Here is a 25,893-nt window from a genome sequence, read left to right as displayed (position 1 = left end):
CCGAGGGTATATTTAGTATTATAAAATCGTATAATCATTTTGTTTGCAAGACGTCTCAGGAAGAAGCCTGGTTCAACATCCTGCTCAAAACAGTAGCATTGTATAATCATACTCATTTTATAGACAACTGATTATAAATCAGGCAGCCTAGTTCCCAAGCATTGTTCTTGACTCTTATAGCTGTGTCCCTTTAACAATTAATGTGATAATTCCTGTTATAATTAATTTGTAGTTATACAGAGTTTAGCTGAAAACAAAGAGAAATAGTGACTGGAAAAGTAAAAACAACACTTAAAATGTTGCCAGTTAAAGATAGTCACTGCTGTATATCTTCCAATATACAAAGTTAGGACATTTCAAAAGTGTAATTAAAAAGACATATAAATAATTTAGGTGCCTGAAGACAACAGAAGCTGCTCAGGCACTGTTTCAATAGATCTATGTACCGAAAGCACATCACTGAAGTCTTCAGCAGCAAACAACATAGTCTGTAAAGCTGCTTTCAAACACCAGGAGCTTACAGCTGTCCACGGTTATGCTCTGGGCCAAAAGGTCCCAGATACTAGTCACAAGGTTAATGAGCTCTGTGCCGGTTATCTGTGCCAGAAGCTAATACATTCCTGTCAGCAAGCTAAATTATCAATGAGAAGATAAAATAACAAGTGGAAAGTGCAATATCACCCTCTTGCCTCCTAAAAAACAAAGAAAAAATTTTTTTCACTTCCATAATGAAAAATCTAAGTTTTAAAGTGGGTCTGATTAAGAGATGGTCTAGAGCTTCTGCCACACTATTAAAATGTTTGTCAAAAAGACAAATGCTTTGTGGAAAAGCAATTAGCAAATCCTTGATTTTTACAGGAGTCATTTTCATCACTGATAAACCTGAATCAAAGGAATAAAATGTGACCATGGCATACCTGACTAGGAAGAAAAACATGAGTAAGCCATGAGAAAGGAAATTATTGTTTTTCCTTGGTTTCAAGGGTTGGTCACTGTCAATTAATGTAGTTTCAGTTTAGCTGTAGGTTTGCTTTTTAATCAAAGCCGTCTCTTCTGCTAACTCTCTATGGAGTGTTAAAGAGGCTTTCTCTCCAACAGAGGCTTGAAATCAGTGGAAAATAACGATTGCTCCTGGCTCACACAGAGCAGATTTATTTTTAAGAAGGATGAGCTGGTCCTGAGAGCACAGTAATAGCTATCACTGACCATTTTATTTATAGAAACATGTTTCCATTTTTTTAATGATTACTTATTAAATATATTGGTGATTAACTAATGTGTCCCTTACCTTGCAACATAAAGACAAAGCATTCATGTCAAAATCAGCTGTCAAATACTCCTTCATACCATACCCTGAAAACCAGAGATAATCAACTAGCAAAACAAAAGTTTATATTGCTTGATTTTATTTCCATTTTTTGTGTTAAGTACCTCACAGTAGGTACCTTTTTGCTTTCTGTCATATGTACTTGGAGAACTATCACTGTCTTTAAACACAGTTGCATTTTTTCTCAGTTTAGATGCTGAGATGATTTAACAAAGAAGGTTTCAGCCATCCCTTTATTTTAACTGATGGGTTCCCTCTCCGAAGCCCTTCCCGAATTTAAGATCTGTTCCATATTCATTAAAGTCTATAGAATCACCTCTATTTATTCCATTGAGCAGCAGATCAAAAGTACTATAAATCATTTCTTATGTTAGTTGTTGGATTTTTTGAGTTCTTGGTCTGATGATTAGTTCTCAGTAGATGTATAAGCTGTGTATGAACATGTATTCATGAGCAGAGCATACAGCACATGTCTAAAAGAGCATGAAGTCTCATATGTTTATTCCCATAAAGCATCACCTTGATTCTGAGAGAATTTAGGCCTGAATGCCACTTTAAATGGTTGTGCCCAAAATTTCAACTTTCCAAACCCTATCTCAGTTGCCTGGAGAAGCATCCCTTCCCAATATCTGAAGCTTTTTCATTCAATTTCCCTTTTAACATATCTGTTCAAACATATCTTTTTCTGGACATTCTAAGAAGTAACTGGATCTGAAATTTGTTCTCATCTAAGTCCTTTGGTGATTCATAAACTCAGGACTACCTCAGCAAAGGACATGCTCAGGAAGGAATTTAGAAGTCATACGTTACCAACTCTGAGCACTCATAACAAGTTACACATGTAACACACAAGCTACACACTACACATACGTAGCAGTGCTCTTTTGACTGCTTAGTTACGAAGTTCCTTGAAATCAAAGCAATCTTTCAGCTGATTTCAAATTACTTGAATCAGACCTCTTAAGTGGAAGAGTCAACAGTGGGTACTGTTTCTGCCTGAGAAAAATGTCTCTTGAGATTCTTCATTTGGCTGCATCTCCATTACTTCAAAATGGGACAGAGGCACAATTTACACTTGGTATACACTCAAGAACCATTCAAGCAACATTCAGGGAATGAAATGCATAAAATCTGGTTAGCTTAATTCTTTTCAGCTAGGACAGTCTTGATATTCTCTGATAACTCTGGTACATCACAGAGCAAATTCTTCAAGTATTCACATTGTAACTTCATATATTTTATACATCAGAACCTAGTCATTTGAAACTGTCTCCTGAAGAATGGTCCCATACAGAAAGGAGTAGACTTGGACTTAGGAGATCTACGTTAAGTTACTTCTTTTCAGCAGAAACCTTAAATAAATTGATTAGTCCCTTTCTTCCTCACTCCTTACTGGGTTTACCTACATATGAAGAGTATAGGGGTCAATTATTAAATATTGCAAATAAATAAGTGTAAATGTACCTTAAATAGAAAAGGGAGTGAATCCTCTATGAGTTATTGCTTACTGCTGCCATTTTTGTTCAGTCTCTCCTCTCTCTGCCCCTCTTTTTTAATGCAAGTTATTAGAAGAGTATGTTCATATAAAATAAGAACAGAGCTTTCGGGGAAAATGGTCTGGTTTGTTTCTTTTAAGTAATCTATGCATTTTATTCAGCTTTTTCTTTTTAATATTCACTCTGATTTAACTTTTTATTACTATATGATAATTAGCAGAATGCCAAAATCAGAATTAACATGGATGATATCATAGATGATCTGCTATAATTATATGCTGCTAAGGTGAAACATTTTCCCAGCACTTTGGTAAATATCTCTACTCTCCATTAAACAAATCTGTGTTTAAAGACAAAGGAGAAAAAATACTTAAATAACCTTTTCAGGGCAATGTAGTAACTCATCAAATTATTCTGTAGTTGAACTATTTAAATGTTCTTATGAACGCATGAGGCTAGCTAGTCTTTAGAAAGATTAAAAAAGAGCAAATAGTAGAATTTAATTTGTCCATTGAAATATTCTTTAAATCCCTATTTATTTATTCTTTTTCTCCATGTAATTGCTGGCTTTTATTTGTTGTGTTAAGAATAGAGATGCCTCTCCAGAGCTTTATTCAGACACAAGGATAACCACTGATTTAAGTATTGGACATGGGTCATCCTCTTCCTCCCAAGACAGTACCTGCACAGAAGTCTCAAGGGCTTAATTCATGTGGACTGTATATTGTTGTACCTAAAACCAAAAGCAGGATCTTCTCTTTCTAATGGACACATGGCAGGAATTGCTCCCTCCTCATTACCCCCTAGTACTATAAGTGAGAGATTTGTTTGCTGTGTAATTACTAGCTCTTGTATTTTTAATCTATTATTACATTCAACGTTCTATCAGTCCCACCCTGAAATCTTCATTTTCCACTCCCCTTTATCCTACCATTACGTACCTTGGAAAAGGAAAGGAAAAGTGATTCAGCTTCTCACAAAGTCTAAGACCACAGTTCGACCACATACAGAGAACTGACAGTGGACTCTTTAGTATAGAAGCTACACATTAAAGTGGTGGCAGCTGACTTAAAACATTTGCATTTCATGACTGAAAGCTGTTTTCTTATATGATATCCATTCCAATAGGAGATAATATCTCACAGTAACACTTTATCCAAAGCCTATTGGAATCTACAGGGATTGTTCCACTGATTCATTAGATTTTGAATAAGGACACAACAACCCAGTTCAAGAAATACCAAAACCCCATCTCTAGCCAGCATAAAATATGCCTAAATAGAGATCAGTCCTTTTCTAAAAAGGGAAAGACTTCTGAATCTGAACCTAAAACCTTTTGAAACTATTAAGTGGACTTCATCATGTTACCCTTCAAAATGAATTCTCAGTGACTGATTTGTCATTTTGCTCTGTTGTTGTATTCTCAAACTGGACAAATTTTACACCTTTTACTTCAAAGTACTTATACCGAGATGAGATTCTTCAAAATTTTTGTACAACTCATAAAGAAAGAAAAGATAAATGAATCTTCTGAAGGTCACTGAATTTCACATAAACCTGAAACTCGTTTCCTATCTGGTGTCAGTGTACAAAGGACAGTAACAAAATCCTGTAATATTTCTGCTGTATATTTATCACTGCATGGGAAAAACTCTTGAGAACTGAGGAAAGATTAAGAGTAATTATACGTACGAAGAGATTAGTAAAACTTCTAGTGCAGTTAAATACAGAGAAGGTGAGCATTACATCTTTGTTCACAGCCTAGGGAAGTCGACACAAGTCTTGTCACTATCTTCAACTGGCTTTGGAAGACCAACATGTTAACTATATGTTTATTTAAAAGAAAGGAAAATCAACAAAATAGCTTCTCAGACATTCAGTCAGACTGATTGACAGTGGGATCGAGTGCACCCTCAGCAAGTTTGCAGATGACACCAAGCTGAGTGGTGTGGTCGACACGCCAGAGGGACGGGATGCCATCCAGAGGGACCTGAACAAGCTCGAGAAGTGGGCCCGTGTGAACCTCATGAGGTTCAACAAGGCCAAGTGCAGGGTCCTGCACCGGGGTCAGGGCAACCCCCAGTATCAATCCAGGCTGGGGATGAAGGGATTGAGAGCATCAATCCAGGCTGGGGGATGAAGGGATTGAGAGCAGCCCTGCCGAGAAGGACTTGGGAGTACTGGTGGATGAAAAGCCGGACATGAGCCAGCAATGTGCACTTGCAGCCCAGAAGGCCAATCGTATCCTGGGCTGCATCCAAAGAAGCGTGACCAGCAGGTCGAGGGAGGGGATTCTGCCCCACTATTTTGCTCTGCTGAGACCCCACCTGGAGCACTGCCTCCAGCTCTGGGGTCCTCAACATAGGAAAGACACAGACCTGTTGGAGCGGGTCCAGAGGAGGGTCACAAAAATGATCAGGGGGATGGAACACCTCTCCTCTGAAGAAAGGCTGAGAGAGTTGGGGTTGTTCAGCTGGGAGAGGAGAAGGTTTTGGGGAGACCTTATTGCAGCCTACCAGTACTTCAGGAGGGCTTATAAAAAAGATGGTGACAAACTTTTTAGCAGGGCCTGTTGTGACTGGACAAGGGGGAATGGCTTTAAACTAAAGGGGGGTAGATTTAGACTAGATATAAGGAAGCAATTTTTTACACTGAGGGTGATGAAACACTGTCACAGGTTGCCCAGAGAGGTGGTGGATGCCCCATCCCTGGAAACATTCCAGGTCAGGTTGGACGGGGCTCTGAGCAACCTGATCTAGTTGAAGATGTCCCTGCTCATGACAGTGGGGTTGGACTAGATGACCTTTAGAGGTCCCTTCCAACCCAAACCATTCTATTCTATGATTCTATGATTCTATGATTCTATGATCCGGCCACTCACAGAATATTCAGAAGAGCACAGTAACTTTTCAATTTATTTTTTAACATGGAGTGTCATATTATTGATTCTTTAGATTACTACTATAAAAAATTACGCTCAGAGTTTGTTTGGTTTTGCTTTCCTTTGAAAGTCTGGTATTCTCAAGTGGATAATGATAAAACAGGTGCATAGTGTATTTTTATGCATTTTGCAATTACTGAATTGATTTTTGTAAAGAGCTGTTTTTGGAGCAACTGTGCATCAGTTTTGAAATGTAAAATATTTATCAGAGATTGGGCTTTAGTTTATTTTCATATATTTCAAGAGACTTGACAGTAGTGATCTCTATCTCATTGTGCTTCCTGCACAAGTCTGTCAAAGTCTGTGAAATTTTAGTGGGATACTGCTCATGCTAATCACAACATTGGTCAGTTGGGACTGGAATTGATATGTAGTGTCACTAATGGAACTGCATAAATTCATGCCAGCTCCAGAGCTGCCACATTAAGAACATTGTTTCCTCCTCCCTGAACACGCAAAGCACATCTAAAGATAAATTATTTTCCGATAAATGACTCTCATAAGACTTATAGAAACTTTGGTGTTTGTGAATAAAAAACATGAGCAGTTCTGGACAAACATATACATGAAGAAAATAAGCAGATGATGTTAATTCTTCGAAAGCATTAGAGATGTAGTATGAGGCAAAAAGTATAAGGCAAAAAACCATGACAATAGCTGTCCTATATTGCAGTGACACAGGCATCGTAATATGACACGGCTTTTGAAATGTGAAGAGAAAATGCCTCTTCTTTGCATGATAGAAAAGATCTGATGAGATTTATCTGTTTAACCTGAATATAGTGAGATAGAGAGAAGCATGGGCAAAGAGATGAAGTAAAGACAGTCTAGGAACAAGCAGGTGTATGATTTGGCCTCCCTTACCTCAGTTATGCACCACATGTTCAGCTTTGACACATGTGCACCAGCTATTTACTCATATTGCACCAGATGACTCTACCACTTGTTTTCAGGAAAGTAATTTGTTCAACTCAATTACTGTAGTCAGCCACTAGATAGTTTAAATTACGTATCATCTGTCTCTTATGCAAAGTTCTCACTTCATTTGTCTCTTTGATTGTTTCAGATGCCACTTTGCCTTATAAGAGATAACATAAAAGGCATCAGACAGCATTTATCAAATATCACAGTTTCTAGGTCTGATGATGTGCAAATTGGACTCCCATTCTGAGAGAGGAAAGGTGGTCTTGGGGATAAGACTCTGCCCTGCAGCTTGGGAGCTCTATATTAATTTATTTCACCTAATAATGGCTGATTGTATAGTTTTCATTTGAGAATCTCCAAAGTATCTATAGTCATAACACTACTCCTGTTCTTTTAGTTGAAAACTCTGGTGAAAAAACTGGGTCTCAAATGCAAGTTTAGAGAGAATTACACATTACAGAGCCATTCTGCTTGTGGAAGATCAAAATTTAATGTAGATGAGTAGGTATCACAATAAATAAAGGCACAGTGACATGAAGACAGGCTGGAATTTATTTGTCTAAGTAAGATAAGTAGTTTAAAACAGAAATTTTCCTCAAAAAGAAAATTGTTGTGGATATAGGTCTATACATCTTTCTGGAAATTTAGTACATAGTAGTAAGTGGTACTTACCATCAAGGCAGAAATAAATTCCTTTGCACAACCAACTCCCTTAGACTAATTACTTTTTGTCATTATTTAGATAATTCGGCTCCGTAACACATTATCTTTATTCCTGCATGAGAGAATGGAGATGCACAATTGTACTTGCTCTCTCCATAGAAATGCCAGAATTGCTATACTCCATAAGTTTTCTGCTCTCTGGAGGAATTAATTGGCTTGAAAGGGAAAGAAATATCATAAACTACAAAGTATTTGTTGTCGTGGGATGAATTTTTCATGCCCTTGGATCACTGACCGTGATGAATCAAGTGGCACAGAACAAGAGATCAATCAAGGACCAGTGCCAGCGAAAGTGAGAAGCACAGCAGACAAAGTGATGTCAATGTCAGAAGATATGTCTGCTCCATGAAACACTGATTCATCTTTCACCAAACTCTCTAAATACAGTGATACCATTTTGAAACTGTTGACTTAACTTGCTTCAGTGAAACTATGAATATCAAGTACCTATCTGGTAAGAATTCTCTGCCTGAATACAAGCAAAGCAAAGCCTTGCATCCTGTCAGCTTCCTTCAATCCTACATTTCTGGAAAACTTAGCTACCATGTGATTAAAAATATTTCTTACAGAGATGTAGTCTGTGATGATGCTTCTCCTGTATGAGACCTTTCAAGAAATTTGCAGTAACATACATTTTATAAAATATTTTACACAAATCTAAGATATTTACTGCAGACAAAATTAACACTCACTAAATAATAACTGATTCACAGTTCTGTCATGTGTAGAAGATAAATTGTTTCTGTTTGAAAATGGATGAAAAGAAGATTGCAGGAGGACAGCAATTTCTTACTGTTTGTCTCACTGAAAATAAAAAAGTCATAAATCTAACTTGCTTTAATGAAAGTGAAATGTAACTGGAAGCTTCACCTCTGGGCATGTTGAAGGCTACTGTATTGGCCAACATTGATAACAGGGAACTCCAAAGTTAAATTCATCAGTCTGCATGAGCTAAAAGAAACAAACTCTTTAGACCAGGGACTGAAAAAGCCTCATACACCCAGTGGATTAATGTCTGAGGAAGACACACACAACACTGACCATCAGACAGTACAGGTTCAATTTAAAGAGGAGCATTATCATCACTGAAATTACAGATGGTTTCCACAGAGGAAAAATATATTCAAAACAAATCTAAGTGAAGCCATTATATATATCATATAAAAAAGAGGAGATATTGATAAATTCTGCAATAATAGGAACTGGTACTGAATGCAACAATTTATTGTGTTCAAGAACTCTCCACATCAATTACAGCCACCCCTACCAACATTTGAATTCTGGTTATTACCACCTATTCTTTGACAACTAGTAATCCTAGCTGCCTAGTCATCCAGGCTTCTCAAACAATGGAAAGCATTATCTCTCGGATTGCCCTCCTTGCTATACACACTATAGAAAGAGCCTACATATCTAGACTCAGATAACATTTTCAGAAGCTGAAATTAGGCAAGACAAATTTTAACACTGTTACCTAAATTTCTCCCCACAGAATATCCTGGATGTTTCTTTCTGGGAAATCCCAGAGCTGCCTGAATCTTGAACACCTCATTAGATCTGTAATATTTAAGTCTATCAAGGTCTAAAACAAACTATTATTTGTCTTTTGGAGTTTCAGTTTGGGAGCAATTCTCAGAGAAAAGGAATAATATTGGGCCCTGCCCAAAACATGGCCAAGGAGAAGCTGGCTGTGCCTCCCCATCTGCTTAGTAATTCAGTAGCTGTAACAAGTAGGCATTCACAGTCCCTCTTCTGTTTGAGGAGATATACACTAACTTCACTGATTGCTTAGTTTACCAAAATATATTATAGATTCTCTGTCCTTGAATCATTATGTCTAGTTGCATCATCTTTACAGAATTTATCTTAGTGTTCATCACATTTATCCTAATTTGCTTATTGAGATGACACAGACTCTGAAGAAATTGCTGGATAAAGTTCAAGGAACTTGTCACCTGGTACCAGTCGCAGAACTATGCTGCACATGATGACCCCTGGTGGCTTAAGTATCTACTAGGATTTATCATTTAATAGCTTTAAAAAAGTATTCTGCATTTGAAGGTCAGAAAGCTCATTACATACAAAGGAAGGCAAATATCTCTGGTCTCATTTTGCAGATGGGGAAACAAGCAGAGAGGTGGGGTGTACACTAGACCACAAAACACGGTATAAATTATGGAAATCACATAAAAGGCTAAGATTCTGTGTTCCAATGCAAGTTTTTGCCATTAAATAATCAGTAGCAACGTGGCCCCATGTTCCAGTGTCAGGGGATTAGAAAGCTTAGACTAGAAAGATATTTACATTTACTCATGTATTATGCTTGCAATATCTTTCTGACTTCCACCAGCATATGCATCAGCAGCCACAATTAACACCACCAGTGATTTGATTGCTACACATCATGCAGCTTAAATTTCTTTTTATTTATAAGTAAATGATGAGATCATTAATCATACAGATTTATGTATTTAAAAACTGAAAATTAAAATCCAGCTACAGATTTATGGATGTCTGGGGACTATTAGTTCTCTCAAACTTTTTGTGTCTTTTCAATGCTCAAAAACTAACAAATAGATATGCAGTTTTTAAAAATATGGATGAACCAAGACGGTGACAGGGGAAACAGCACAGAAATACACAGCCTTATACTATAGTCATAAGCATTACATTAGAACAGATGAAATAGTGAAGAAAATGAATTATTTTTTTTTTTTTTATTTCATGTATGTCTATCAAATTAACTTGACTGAAAGAAAGAGGGACAAAACCTCATCTGCCTTTAATAACTGGCACTTCAGTCAGTCTTCTCCATTGCATACTTCAATACTGACTACTGGCATTGGTAAGAACATGCTAACAATCTTTGGGAATCACCATTCAGAACTGCCCATTCCCTGCCACAGAACAGATATAAAGATTCGCCAAGAATCCTGACGAGGCCAAGAAACTACCATGCTTTGGAAAATACCACCTGGGCGTTGAGAACTGCAGCCAGTATCACAGAGATGATGAGAGCTGCAGTGTGAAGACAGCACTGCTGTCCTGCTTTAGTGTCTATCCTGCATGGCACCAAAATTGCCTGGAAGACTGCTGCTGACCCATTCCACTGTCTCAGCTGTGCTGCAGTGTGCCTGATTTCTGCACGTGATTGATATTGGCTATAATAGAACAGCTGAATTGAATAATCTTAGACTTCAAAAGCAGTTTGGCTTCCCAGCTTGACTTCCAAATACTGCGCTGCAGGGAGAATCCTGAGACCGAGAACTAAAGACTTGGTGTGGAAGATGACTGCAATATTGGCCGGTGTTGACCTGCAGTATGGGCATCAACAGATTCCTTCCAGGAAAGACAGTTCAAAGTGATTTAAGTCTCCTTGGAACTATAGGTACTTTAGCAGTGGCACCAAATGCTAGGGATATTGACCCACCTTTTGCCAATGATGATTTAATGATGTTATAAATATGGCATTCCTCATTTCAACTGCAAAAAAAAAAGTATCATGCTCCTCATTTCACTTCCTCTTGTGTGAAAAAGCTACAAGAACTCTGTAAGTACCTTAGCAACTGACCGTAAGACTCAGCTGGATTCAATGCTGGTGCTCCCCAGGATCATGTGAAGCAGCTGGACTGCAAATATTTCTAAACCACCGTGTGTGCACTGCAGAGATGGCCTTACAAGTAAACCATACATGTGCAAGGTGTACAGGAGAAATACCTCCATGCCACTGAGATGTCCATCTGTAGTTAGATTTTAACTAAGATGTTTCTAAGAAAAGTGAAGAAACAAAGAAACAACAGATAGTTTTTCAATAGCCAAATTAAAAAAAAAGGAGAAAAAAGAAGGAAAATAATGATGGCCCCCATTGGCTTTGTGGCCTCCAATAGCAACTCAACAAAACACAAGAGCATTGCGGTACCAACGTACGGTTAATATGAAACAAACATGATGTCACAGACACAAATTACAAAGAACAATTAAATCTCCTTCACTCCTTTTCAGACTATAAATTGCTGTACTGGCTCTGGCTGGGATGGAGTTAATTTTCTTCAGGGAAGCCTGTATGGTGCTATGTTTCGGATCTATGACTAAATCAGTGTTGATAACACACTAATGTTTTGGCTATTGCTGAACAGTGCATGCACAGTAGCAAGGCTTTTTTTTTCCCACTCTGCCCCCAGCAAGTAGGCTCGGGATAGACAAGAAACTGGAAGGAGACACAGCTGAGACAGCTCATCCAAACTGACCAAAGGGATATTCCCTATCATATGACATCATGCTCAGAAATAAAAGCTCAAGGGAAGTAGGAGGAAGCAGGGATATTCATGGTTATGGCACTTGTCTTCCCAAATAACCAGTATGCTGAGGCCCTGCTTTCCAGGATGTGGCTAAAAATATGCCTGCCAATGGGAAACAGTGAGTAAATTCCTTATTTTTCTTTGCTTGTGCATGCAGCTTTTGCTTCAGCTATTAAACTGTTACCTTGAGCAAGTGTTCTTGCCTTCCACTTTCTCACTTTCCTGTGGGAGAGGAGAGCGAGCAAGCGGCTGGGTGGGTGTTTGACTGTTGGCTGGGGTCAATCCACCATAATTGCTTGCCCAACAACTTATGTCTTAAACTTTAGAAACTTTTTTGTGACCCAGGAACATTTATCCTGTTAGATATTCTCTTCCATAGTGTATCAAACTCCAAACACGCTTGAGGTTCTTTGTCCTTCAAATTTGGTTATAAATTCTGTTATAATGTCTGCTGGATACAAGACTATTTGATACTTCTCCCCAGACCTACAGAAATCACTGGAATAATTCCTACATCTTCCCCTCTCTCTGCTCCATTTCATTTAACCATGCACTACTTTAACCCTTTTAATACAGGTATTTGAGTGGGTAGGGTAGAAAATAGGGGACAAGGCATTCTGTGGTAATGTCAAAGAGACAGTCAGGAACAAATGCAGATTTCTTTCTTCAACTGCATCATTTTTCCCTGTTTCCCTCCCCTCCCCACCTACTCCTGTGTGAATGGCTTCCCCGTTGAGATGCATTCATTTGGATGGAACTCTCAGTATAAGAAAAAAGAGCGATATTCTCTCTGCTCTACTGCTAAGGTCAAGGAAAGAGTCTGCGATAAGCTGCCAGTTTTCTTTGCGATGCGTGAGGCAGCACAGAACACAAATTGCATTTCCACTCTCTCTTCAGCTCTTCTTTTAAACGCCACAATACTGACAGTAATCACTGAGCTGCACAGATATGACACAGAAGACACTGACAGAACAAATAACACCCATCCTATCTTGGTTTTCCAGTGCTAAAGTAAACAAGTACGTATTTGGTTATCAGTTTAGCTAGAGATGGTTCTGAAGATAGGTAAGTTTTTGACACTATGCCATTGTGGGAAAATCATCATATGTTAAACATCCTGAAATTAATATAAATATAGAAATAAATTAGAAATATAAAAAATTTAAAATGGGAACAGAAAAACTATTTCACAACAGATTATCAGTCTAAGCCCTTCAACACTGCCATATTCCTGGTAAAATATTTTATTAGCAGGAAATATACTTAAAGTAAGTTTATGAGAAAGATAAAAAGAATTTTGAAAGATAGCATGGGTTCCACAGACTGTACTGACATAAACAGGTTGTATTTTACATTTCCTACATCCCTCATAAATTCTACCATATGCTTGAAGGGAGAGCCTGCAAGAAAAAAGAGGGAAAAGTGGGAGGAAGGAATTAGAACTCAGAAGCAAGTAATTCTATCACCAACCTCTTAATGATTTTTTAGCAACCCGTTATGCACTAAACCTGAAAAGAATTTTTCATGGTATTTGCCTATTGCATTGAACTTGAACTGTGAGCCAGGGAAACCTTTGATTCCCTCAGGAACTTTCATCACAGTGCAAGCTGGAATTCTGTCTACTTAGGTCATTTCCTGAGCAATCATGTCTACTACAGCCTATCTTATCCATTCCCAATCCACATCCCGCTATTTGTTGTGACTAAATTAACAACAGTGGTGCCAAAGATATTCCCATGAGTTCCAACCCTGTAAACTACTCACTACCTACAATTTTTATCAAGTTCGTTTGAGATACTCAGAGTCAGGAAGGGAACAGTTACAAATTTCTTGGAACAAAAATTTTAATTTCTGCAATTTTCTCTGCTTATAGACAAGGAGAAATACACTTCATTCACAAGCTTAATAATGTCTTTGAATTATACCACCTTAAAGTATCCCAACATACAAAACTGGTTTAACTAATACTTGAAACTTAATATACTAATACTCACCCAGCAGGTACAGTGATGCTTTAGAAACATACGATGCAGCTTCACAAACTAATTTGATCCATAGTTCTTTTTACGTAATTGACATTGAGGAATAAAGGCTTTCAATCACCAAATAATTCTATTCTTTAAGTATACTGTCACTGTCAATCAGTAGAAGTGGTTATCTCACCGGGTTTTGCAGAGCTTTCTATAATTCTTTGAATAACACGTTGGCACTAACAACTGTTTTCCTTAAAGAGTGAAAATGTGTGTTACTTTACACTTAAATAAATCTTACATGAGTATGTTTCAACGATATGTGTGTTTAAATCTGTTTATAGTCACTGGCATTTTGTTTTGATTTTTCCTCCTACCACCATTTGTCTACATTTGATTATAGGGAGGTAGCTGTTTGTTTATAGGCAAGTGTGATGACCAGTAAAAGCTAGGGAATGAGAGTGGAGGTAACAGCTGGGTCACAAAAAATAAGAGAAAACATATAGAAATACATATATTTTTGCTTTGCATCTTGATATTTTTCCCAGATTGGGGAAAAACAGAAGTTAATTTTATTTCCTGGTACTGAGTGAAATATATCTCTAATAGCACTATGATTCATTGTTTTATTTGAGATTTTGGTGTCTGGATGAATCTGATTCTTCAAAGAACAGAGAAGAGTCTGACAAACACTGGGCCTCCCACTGATTTCACTAGGTGCTAGGTATTGCTAAGGCTGGAGCCCACAAACTCCTCTCAGTTCTGGATGATTGTAAGAACACCACACGGGAGAAGCACCACTTTGCCTAGCACCCCATAATTTTATATCAATGTTAGATTTACAGTCTTGTCCATGGCTGAGGCAAGCTTCTACAGCACCTGGAAAGTTGGGGAAAAAAGGGCCGTGCCAAGAAGATTTGTGCTGCTTCCTCTCCAGCTTCTTATTCTAGAAAGCCAGTGGGTGAGAAACATGGGATAAAACGTCACAGAGGCAGGAGAAAGATGCACTAACATGACCTCTGTATACTTTTTGGCCACCAGTACCTGCAGAAGATGTTGGGGTATAACCATGGGCCAGTAGCATCTAATAGGATAAGTACAATGAAAAGACAGCATCTGAAACCAATGCTTTTTGAAGTGTCAACTACTGCCCTTTCCTTCTATGCCTTTGTTCCCTTACCGTTGCTTTTACTCATCTTTGCCTAGTTTTCCGTTTTCTCAAACTTTTTCCTATGCCTCTGTTTTTTCTAATTTCTTGTTCTTTATTCCTAGTTGTTCACCTCTTACATTTCCCTCTCCCACTGCTCGGTTTGTTTCTTTTGTAGCTTCTGTTTTGCTTTTTTCCTAACCACTTCTCCACCCTCAAATATCACAGCCAATTGTCATTTTAAGCATGTTATTTGCAAAAAAAGTGGAAGAGGCACAGTAGCAAGGCTTTCTGCTATGTCATTTAATAACTTTTAATAATTTAATAAGACATTTAATAACTTTTAAGTATCTTGGTCAATTTCCATGGAGGAAAGATTTAAAAAATGGGTCTTTCGACTTCCACTTTTTTAAAAACAGATCAGTAAACAGAGTACCCACTGAGAGAGAGACTATGATGCAAATTCACAGCTATTATTAGTCACTGGAAAATCCACTGAAACTGCTGTAAGTGAAACAAAGGTCTAGGAAACCAGGTTTCTGGAGCTCATGGGGGGCTATTGGTTACTGTGATAGATTGCTCTTTCTTCTCCTCTATTCCTAGTAGAGAAATAAAGTGTCTCTAGACCATATCTACAAACATAAGGAGACCTCATGAAGCCCAGGAATACATTCTTTGGCTGTATGCAGTGGCAGATATTGTACGAAGCAGACCTCTGGTATACTGTGTGTGATGAGTGAACAGATGACCCTGTCACCAGGCAACCCAAGTAAGATTATTCACTGTGTAGAAAATGTCTAACGATTACTTTTTATTCAAATTGAGAAAGGAACACCATTTCTATTTAAGAAAGTTCCAGACAAAATTTTAGAGAAGAGGAAACTTTACAGCCTGCCTGGCATTCTGCATGATTTAAGAAGCTAGAGTTCTGCTGATTTGAAACGAGCAAGAATTTGACAATACTTGGCATTGGTTTTGAACATTCTGAGTAAAAATCTGAAACAATGGTACATATTTTGCAAGCTGCTAAAGAGACGTTTCTGTAAAGACACTGCAGATCCTGTTCAGCAGACAACAGTTCAGTATAACACAACAAGCTGTCATGCAAGTAGTAGGCTAGTAAAGTTGCTAAAGGAATCGCAGGATCTGACAGACAATATGAATTTCAGCTAAGGTTCCTTTATTTTGTGCATGTGAAAATGGACGAGAATTACAGAATTACAAAACTGCATGGCACTTCAATGAGATTGCAAGGAAAAAAATTAAACAACAGCTCTTCTCACAGCTGTAGTCAGTGTAAGCTAAAGAACTACATGCATCAGTCTCTCAGCTGATTACAGCTTTAACTTTGCAAAAGCTTATGAAATTAATTTTTAAAGCTTATAACCTTTTGTGGGTCCACCTTTGGGTCCCCTGAAATAACTAGTTTAGCTCTTGGCTTTTGTCTGAATGAAAACATAAAACACTGCTTTACAACAGGTAACTGAGTTGCAAACATACCTCTTTTGGAGGCCAGAATCACAATAGCCCAACTTGGCAGCTCCTGAGATAGTCTTTTATACAGATACACACACACACACACACACAGACTCTTCTTTTGGATATTCTCCACACAACTTGAAACAAAGTGGTTTTAGCCAGTGTCTCCGCTGGGATCTGGTTAGTGGGCAGGTAATGCATTAGCAAATCACTGTAGCTTGCAGCAAAGTGTCTGCCTAAGACAGCAAGACCTTTGAAACTGGGACCCTGCACAATGCTTTGGTAACATTCAATACCTGTCAGTGGAGCTGTGTGAGCATGATGACTCTTCTAGCTTCTAGGGAAAAAAAATTAGAAAGGCTTGCAGGCATAAATGGAGACTAATTAAAGTCAATGAACAAATTAAAAGTGGAAAAGAATTACCAGAGGAATGGAAGGAAATCAAATGGAAAGTATGGAAGGAAAAGAGATGAAAGCAGCAACAGAAGGAAAAAAAAAATATCTTTCCTAATTGTGCTTTCAAGAGTGTCCCTAATGGATTTAATCTCATCCAAATTCTAGCAGATAGCATGTGCCGAAAATGCTGCAGATGGCTCAGCTCAGCAGCAGGGATGGCTTGGAAGGGAAACAGTTCCTGTGGCTGCCTCAACAGATTGTTTACAGCAAAGATACCTACAGTGCCCAGTTATTGTCATGAAACAGTGACAATCTCTCCCTTATTTGAGACTTCAATCTGGGCATTTCAAATGACAGATTTGTGTGTGGTTGAAACCAGGAGGGTCCTTGGTAGTTCAAGTCCTGTTGTTGAGGAACAGCCCAGAAGGTTTCCTATATCTTAATAGCAAGCAGTATGATAGGGAAAAGCTGAGCGGAATACATCTCACTGAAATCTTCACTGTGTAAGTGAAGCCCTCTTTCAATAAATCACGCCATGAAAAGCAGATTCATTAATATAACCTTCCATGAGTTCTGATCACTTCACATCATTGTTCACGTAGAAGAGCCTTGATGAAGGTCCCAAATCAGTAAACCCCATTTCCATCAGCAGAACAGAGAATAGTTGTTTTGCAAGAGGTGAGCTAACAGATCTACTTAACTTCCATCTTCACCACTACCCAACATATACGTTAGGTGGCCATTACTGTTAGGGTGCCACCTCAGCGTGTTTCCAGTTATACAGGAGCCCTTATACTCTAAAAGATGCACTTTAGGTCTGTGTGAGGCAACATAAATGACTTTTTTTGTACCGAATGAAGAAGTCCAGTCTTGAGACCAGCCTTAGGATCTTTCTTAAGCAGTCTGAACATAAAGAAAGATGCTGGTTCTACACATCAGTAATGCCACATCAGCCACAAGTCCAGGTAACTTTTAACACATTTCATAATTTTGAGGGTGACAGTATTCCTTCTCCTCTATAAGAGAGTTTAAAGACTGCAAATGCTTTTTCTGTTCAGGTATGTTTGTTCATTAATGCTCAATCTCTATAATATATTCTTCTATCTTAAATGAGCGTAAACCAATTAGATTAATACAACTTTCACCAATCTGTTCCTTTCAAAATCTGCTTCATCTTGTTTTTAAGCAAATGGTTAAGGATATATACTGCTCTTATTGGCCAAAGGAAGTCAGGCCTGAAGAGCTCATACATCTTTAATTACATGCTTTAATTCTAATTTTACCACTTAACTGATGACTCTCCATTAAGCAATTCTGATCCCTTTCCTCCTCAAATTTTAGAAAATGTCTTCTTTTCTTGATATTTATTACCTTCAAATATTGTAAATTCTCTTTCCCCTGTGCCAAAGTGGCGCAGACAGTGACCAGCCTACTTGCTAGCCTTATCCAAGTGGGTATTCATCATCCAGATGTTATGATGGGAGAAGCTGGATAGATCAACCCATTCACATTACAGCTGCATCCAGTCCCATTTATATTAAATCACTGTATACATATGCAAGTTGCACTGTAAAGAATCGTGGACTACTGGTTGACAGAGCTATTTGAATATAGTCATAGTCATTTGTCATAAATCATATTGGATCAGCCCTTTTATCATCTCTATTGGTCTTCTCTGAATTCTGTCCTGTGTATGAGATGGCTTCTGGTATTGAAGAAACTAGAACTGCAGACAGCTTTCTCAGTAGCAAATTGGTATCTCACATGCAGAAACCATCCTATTAAATGTAGGAGCCATAATTGAATCCTCCACCCCACCAGCCACTGAATTATGTGAACTGGCAAAATAATGAAAACATCTTTAACTCATTTCCCCAAGGCAAATAATTCTGGCCACAAGGTCCGCCCATAGTCAAGAAAATTAATGAATAAGCAATGTGTTTAATCCTTTCAAGTGGATAACAAACACACTAAAGATAAATGAAGAATATTAGAAACAGGTCCAGAATTATTTAAATCATGAGCTTTAATGGTCACAACCCAGCAAAATACTTCCAAAATAGAATAACACATATGGAAAGGCAGAATTCAGGTCATTGTTAGAGATGTGATAGCACAGGTGACTGCATTGGGGGAAAGAGCAAGTAACTTAAGGGTTACAGTGGATATTTCTCTGTATGTGATCTCTGTGAACTATACCTGAACTGAGGAATTAATTATTCTCAGGGGAACAAAAAAGGACTGTCAAGAGGAAAGCAGTAAGCAATATTGCTTCTAGTAAGACCACTAATAGAATAACGTGAATTTTTGGAATTCATATTCAGAAAACGATGTGGAAATACTAGAGAATTAAGGATACAAAATGCTTTGAGCAGGAAAATAAGTTTCTACAAGTGAGGTTTCAGATGCTTAATGTATGGAAGAGAACGAAGATCAAGGTGATCATTTTCTATAGGTATGAATAGATAGTAAGAGAATAGGGAGTTTTTCAAAGTTGTTAACAAAAAAGTGATAAGACAAAATGGCTAGAAGTTGGAATTACACAAAATCGAGCTTGAAACAAATTCAATAACCTATCTGTGAAGGTAATTGAAACATAAGAACAGTTTTGTTATCAAAGATCACAAATATATCAGAACTCTGCATTTATAAAATCTCCAGTGCTTAATCTGGTTTATGGGAAAAACTGGAAGTTGCCCATACCCAGGGATGTGGTTTTCTGGCATTGGTGGGCCTTCTCTACAATGTTTTCTTTTTTCATGGAGAAAATACAACCTACACCACTGTCAATCTGCATATAACATTTGTAATTCCTCATTAGAACTACGACTGTGATTCAGTTTACAGCACCCCAGACATGACAAACTTAGCTGGTGGCTTACAGTGTTCAGGCAGGATTTTTTCTCCATGGATACATAATCATCAGGAAGTATTACAGTGTCTTTTGGGCTGTACCACTGTTAGTATTCTGCTGTCTCTTCTCTTCCTTTCCCAACTTTGCAGCGACACTTCCACATCTGGTCACAGCTGATCACAGGTTACAGTCACTACTATGAAGTGACCAAGGGAATTTATGTGTCGTTTTGACTGATCGATACCCTTATGCTTTCAGAACCGTTACCAAGCAAGGAAGTTTTTCTCTGGTCAACAAATAGATATCTTTTATTCCTTCCCATTTTTAAAATTCTTTTTCTTCATTTCAATGAGCATAAATAATTATTTCCAGGAAATTCCCAGGGTCTTATATTTGGCCTTAAAAATCCAAATTACCTTTTTTCAGACAGAAGACAATGAGGGAACAAACTTTTTTTTTCCAGAGGGATACAGGTGTGTGTCTTTATTAATTGGGTATCTGAATTTCTACTCCAGTTAAAAAAAGATGGGTATTTGTGCAGTCACAGGAGAAGCAGCACCAAATCAGACACCAAAAACTCTACTGATATTGATTTTTTTTGGAAAAAAGCAATTTGGTTTGCCTTAACTGTAACCCACAGCATGCCCAGACACTTGAAAGGCTACTTTTTTCACCTTGACCCATACTAAGCAGTAACTTAATCCTCCACCTTCATTCTGGCTTTTGGTTTGGCTCAGAAGACAATAGAAGACCAGAAGCTTTCCTTCCCTTGATCCATTTACCAGCTATTTAGGGAAGCACAGCTGTACCTGAGAGCATATTGGGGGAGAGGAAACCAAAACCAACCCCCCCAAAATAACCCCTACTGACAAGGTGTTTGATCAACATTATGAAGTGTGTTCTACAATACTGAGCCTTGTGATGGTGTAAGAACAGCAACAGCAGACCCAAATGATACTTTTCAACCTCAGCCCTTTTGATGCCAGTGGACTCTCTACCTTTGCTCTTCATCCTTTTCCAGTGTAGCCTGGATCATATGTTAATTTATCTCCAAGAGATTAACAAACCGCTGGAGTGGGCCAGTTCTCCAGTACACACCCCATGGTGCTATCTTTATTTACTGGGGAGTCTTGCTATGAGGACATGCTTGAAATAAATAGGCACAGAATTTGCTTTATCTAGACAGAATAAGAGGTAAAACTAGTCAAAAAGAAAAGGCAGTTGATCGCATAAACGAAAGAAAATTGGGGCTTTAATCTAATTCCTAGTACAGAAGTTCCCACATCATAAAAACAATTGCTGTTTTCACGCATTTTGGAACTTTTTTTGTACACATGATCCTGAAATTAATTGGATGAGTCACCTGTATCTGTAGAAATTTGGCATTTGTGCAACACTGGCCAAAAAATGAAGGAAATCAATTGGGTAAGCATGTCCCCCCTAAGCAGATCAGGCTGCGAAATACATTTCTTCATACTCTTCCTCTAACAACCCTAAGAGAATCTTTTCTTAGTTCCTTCTCTTCCCCTCTTTTTTATTTTTTAAGATTGAAACCTGGAAATATGTATCTAAATGTTTCCCAAACCTGTATATTAAAACTAAAAATATATTAGTTTTATAAAAATCTTGGGGTAATTATTTGAAAATGCCTTCAATTTTTTTAAGGTGGCAACAAATAAACTGGTAATCAGGCTGAGAAATAATTCTTGAAAAATGCACATTTTCTCTAAGATAAAAAACCAATTTACTAACAACAAACATTTATTAATTTTTTAATTTTTAAAAAAATTCCTCCTCTTGTCTGAAATGCAACTTTCACAAGACAGGTAGCATGAAATTCACTTTGCATCTATGATACACCCATTCTACAGTTAAACATGTAATTCCAATTACTAGGAATAACTGTAGATCATACTCATCCTTAAATAAATCAATTTTACTAGCATTAGGGAAAAAAAATAATGAACTGGAATAATATTTTCATTTAACCCAGAAGATGCACTTAGGGTTAGATTATAGTGCAATCTCATCAGCATTTGAAGGGTGCCTAGGAAATAATTTTTCATTAGACAGAGATTGTCTATTTTATTCAATTTCACAGGTACATCAATTTGTTTGTTCTTTTTGGTAGTCACTGTGCAACCCCTCAGTTAATTATTGCTAATGTTTTGCAGAATGTGCTGCAGTTAATTGTTATTAGTGTAATTAGTTTGCTAAATATAAGCCAACAATGCACAGTCTCAAGATTTAGAGGGTCTTTTGTGTACACTTTTTGTAAACCCAGAGATCTGAGCTGCATCAGACTGGGGACCATGAGAGTACTAGGTTCACTGTCCAGATGCAGATCTCTGAAGGTATTTGTAAACAAAACCTGTTTCAAAACCACCAAGATTCCTAGGGTTTAAACCCTACGTCAGGCAACTTGAGGTAGGTTTCAATGGTACTGAGCTGATCTGAGATTTGTCATCAAACCAGAGAAGAACTAGTGTCAAAATCTTTTTTTAATTGAAATCTGGTTATCATTAGAAATGTGTAATTTTGGTATGGACTATAAACAAGTAAGAGTCAGTAGAAAATTTACTCTTATTTTATTTCATTTCAGTTTAATTCCTGGTTCTAACCTAAGTTTGGTCTGAACTTGCAGCAAAGTGTATAGCTGTGCTTGATGTCAGACACAACCTACACATAGTCATAAATTAGCATATTGCTCTGAAAACAAAAATAGTTCTATTTTCAGAAGTCTTAGAAGGGATAAATCATTCTAGGGAATCTATAATCATGATACAGAAATCACTTCCCAGGAAAATTTACATATAGCCCATAGAATCATTTCGGTTGGAAAAGACCTTAAAATCATTGAGTCCAACCATAAACCTAACACTGCCAAGTTATAGCTTTGTACATTTTAATTAAAAAGCCACTACTACCTGTTTGTTCCAAACTCTGGGGATCGGGGTGGTTTTTTTTTTTCTCCTATAAAATACTGGCAGAGATTCCGCCCCCCCTCCTGGCAGTGATTTTGCAATGTGAGGACCCTTAAGAGACAATTCTTAAATTATTTGCAGTTTACACATCATTACCCTGAATGTGGTGGGTATCAGATTTAGATGTGCTGTTTATATCTTCTATTACCAATTCTTGTAAAATGTCTAGTACACTGAATAACCCAAATAACAGGAGGTTGGCTGTCCTCTGGGATTTTCTGCCATCTTGGAACACAGAACTGAGAGAGACAAGCCTGATAATCCAAAGCAAGTATTCTATAAACACCAACATCAAAGGAACATCCATTGTTGGTGTCCTCTTCCTCATTCCTCCCTGTCCACACATGCAATCACCACCCTCAGCCCCTTGTAATGAGCCTGCAATTTTCAATGCAAAGACCTCCATACAGACAGTATGGCATGGCACAGTAAAAGAGCAGAAGAAAGTGGGAAACAGAAGATCAAAATGTCCAGGGGATCCCTAGAAGTGAACTATGTCCAGGGCAAAAAGAAACCTTCTAACACTTCTGCGGCTTCGTTCTTAAGGAAAATTCTTTCCAAACCTGAATTATCTAATACTGAAGAAAATGAGAAACAGAAAGGCTTTCATCCGAAAGAGGTTTCCCACTCAGCAACTTAACCCCAGCTGTTACTGCTTTTATCATGACTATAAAGTGAAAGAGGAGGGAGAAGAAGGGGAAAGAAGCCAGGATATTATCAATCCATCACCCCATATATCACTTATCTGTCAAATGCTAAGTTGGAAATTGAACTTTTTTAAAATCTTTCATCCCTATTCTACCCTGACCCTTTTTTACACTTAAATTCATAATTTCCTGGACAGAGTGAATCTAGGTCATTAGAGGAAAGCAGAGCTCATCTTGGAGAATGAAAGTAGTCAGTCAAGCCTTTTCCTGCTTTTAATCCATTGTAAATTAATCCTGCCTATAAAACAGTGAGAATGAATTAATGATTTATGGAAGGACATCATTTTTTCCTTATCTCTCTCAGAATTCTATCAGTTGGATTATCTCAGGATTCTACTGAAATATTTCACGCCCATTCCACATTGGAAGTTCATAGCCAGTAAATGATGAATTGCCCACCTCCTTTCTTCTAAACTCTTAATTCTCAGTTGCTGTTTTTTCCCCCAGAAGTTTCACTTTTGTGAAAACAACAGAAGATTTTAATTAATCACATTGAACGTCATAACTATCCACTTCATCATTTTTTTATTTCTCTAGACCACACAGACACCCAATTCCTCTTGAATAATTGTGTGGTCCTCAGCTTTCGAAATATATCATTACCTTGTGTAATCCACAGATTTGAAGGCTTTATTATCATGAAATCAACAGCTAATTTTTTTCTGAACGAGGAGATTTGAATAAACTTCATTTATGCTTTAAAACTCTTATTTAATAGTAAATGGGAACTCTGAAATTTCCTCAATGTGTATATAAAATCTGACTGTTCTGATTCAGTTATACTATGAATATGGTATAGTTCACAATATCTTTTGTTTCGGTGAATGAGTCTTCAAAATTACATTGTTCTTACAATAATATGTTTGGGAAAAATTGCTGCCATCTTTTGGATGCACTCAGGAAAAAAAAAAAAAAGAAAAAAAAAAGAAGTGACATTTTGCTGAAAGTTCCAGCTGACACAGTCTGCATATCTGCTTTACCATGGAAAAGATAATTTCAAATTGCAGAAAGTACTTTGAGATAACCAATATTTTCTTCTTTCCCATTTTATACAGTGATCATAGCATAACATCTGTGCAAGAATTGTTTGCTTGGTTAAGCAATACTGATGGGAAATAGCTCTCACTGAAAGATGTGCCACTGAAGTTGAAGCCAAACACAACAAGAAAACAGAAAATATGGATACAGAGAGGAAATTATATCCACTCCCAATATTTAATTTTTTGCATTTATACCTTGTCTTGTTTGAATAGGAAATAAAACTTACTTGATCTATACAATTATTATAGTTTAGTGTCACAGCTTATTTATCCTGAAATTTGTTTGGAATCTAGCCTGGATATATTATATTATCCTTTTTTTTGTCTTTTGAATTTCCAGAAGATGTAATCAAATGCTTGTTGTGTGGCCAGCTCAATACACTGGCTTCTGAGACAAACACTGCACATTCAGCAAAGTCTTTTTAAGAACAGAGAATGCTAGTGTCACTGAGAATAAATCAAAGGTGATAATATCTGTGAAAAAGAAAACATTGTCCAGAGACAATAATGACTCCTCCGAAGAGATACCATTGTCAGACACTAGCATATCTTGCCAGCACTGGACAGTGATATTAAAATATGCTGCAAATCTACCTTATCGCCTGGAGTGAGACTCAGACATGCATTCTGTAACTGTCCGGACAGGAGAGGGGACTAACACCAGCTGAGCCATAATGACACTCAGCAAAAAAGTCAAAAGATGTGGGGAAGAAAACAGAGTCACTGCAGGCATCCTCCACGCTTCGCACTGTACAGCTGACTTTGCAGTTAGTTTCATTTCTGCCTGGGCACAAGGACCGGCAGGCCAACAAGTTACATCCACACTATCCAGCAAACCATCACCCCTCACCAAGTGTTAGAGTGACGTGACCGCTTGCTGTTACACTAACAGCAGCAAGCTAACCACTCTCTCCTCACATACAACGGAGTTTAGTTTTAGTTTTACAAAAATATCCAATTAAAAAGGCTGACATTTCAGTCTGTAACAAATTAAGCTGACTCATTGCCCCAGTCACGAATTATAGTCTTTTATCCAAGCCATGTGCAAGAGAAAGAGGAATGAAACCCCTCATTAAACAACGTTCTTGTTCTGTAAACTTTACAGTCCCAATTCACCCTTTCTCCCCAAAAATGCCGTTGCTCAAACTTACCGCTTTTGCCAACTCCCCCTGCTCCTAGCATCACCACCTTGTACTCTCTGGAGCCTGCTGAAGAATTGCTGGAGGAGCTGATCATTTCATTTTCTAGCTCCATCTTGCACGAGGCAGAAGAAGGGAGCAAAAGGGAAGAAAAAGCAACTGGCAGGTGCTTTCTCTGATATCAAACAACTGTAAAAGCTGTGTTAGGGAAAAAAAAAGGCAGAAAGGAAAGGTATCATACAAGAGGTACGATTTAGCAGCCTCACACTCGCTGCTGTGCCTGTGTTAGCTGGAGAAGGTCTCATAGCAACCACTTTAACAGCTTCCAATAAAAATCTCTCTCTGCCCCCTCCCAGCTCTGTATCATTCTCTGTGTTTCTCTTCCTGGACAGAAGCAGTTTTGTGAGACTCAAGAGGCCTGGTACCTCTGGGTGTTGCTGTGTCATTGGAATCAAACTGAGCAGAGAC

The 25,893-nt window shown here is 37.8% G+C and overlaps 1 protein-coding gene across 1 annotated transcript in view; it reads right to left on the bottom strand.

Annotated features, from left to right (window-relative positions):
• Positions 1 to 25,693, bottom strand: part of RIT2 (Ras-like without CAAX 2) — a 187,976-nt gene extending 162,283 nt beyond the window's left edge. Inside the window, exon 1 of the mRNA XM_009331536.1 lies at positions 25,438 to 25,693. Within this exon, the coding sequence (XP_009329811.1) occupies positions 25,438 to 25,540 (103 nt within the window). The 5' untranslated portion in view covers positions 25,541 to 25,693. The remainder of the gene's footprint in view (positions 1 to 25,437) is intronic.
• Between the last annotated feature and the right edge of the window lie 200 nt (positions 25,694 to 25,893).

Source organism: Pygoscelis adeliae, unplaced genomic scaffold (assembly GCF_000699105.1).
Source record: "Pygoscelis adeliae isolate BGI_AS28 unplaced genomic scaffold, ASM69910v1 Scaffold68, whole genome shotgun sequence".
NCBI lineage: Eukaryota > Metazoa > Chordata > Aves > Sphenisciformes > Spheniscidae > Pygoscelis > Pygoscelis adeliae.
This window is presented reverse-complemented; position numbering and strand designations above follow the sequence as displayed.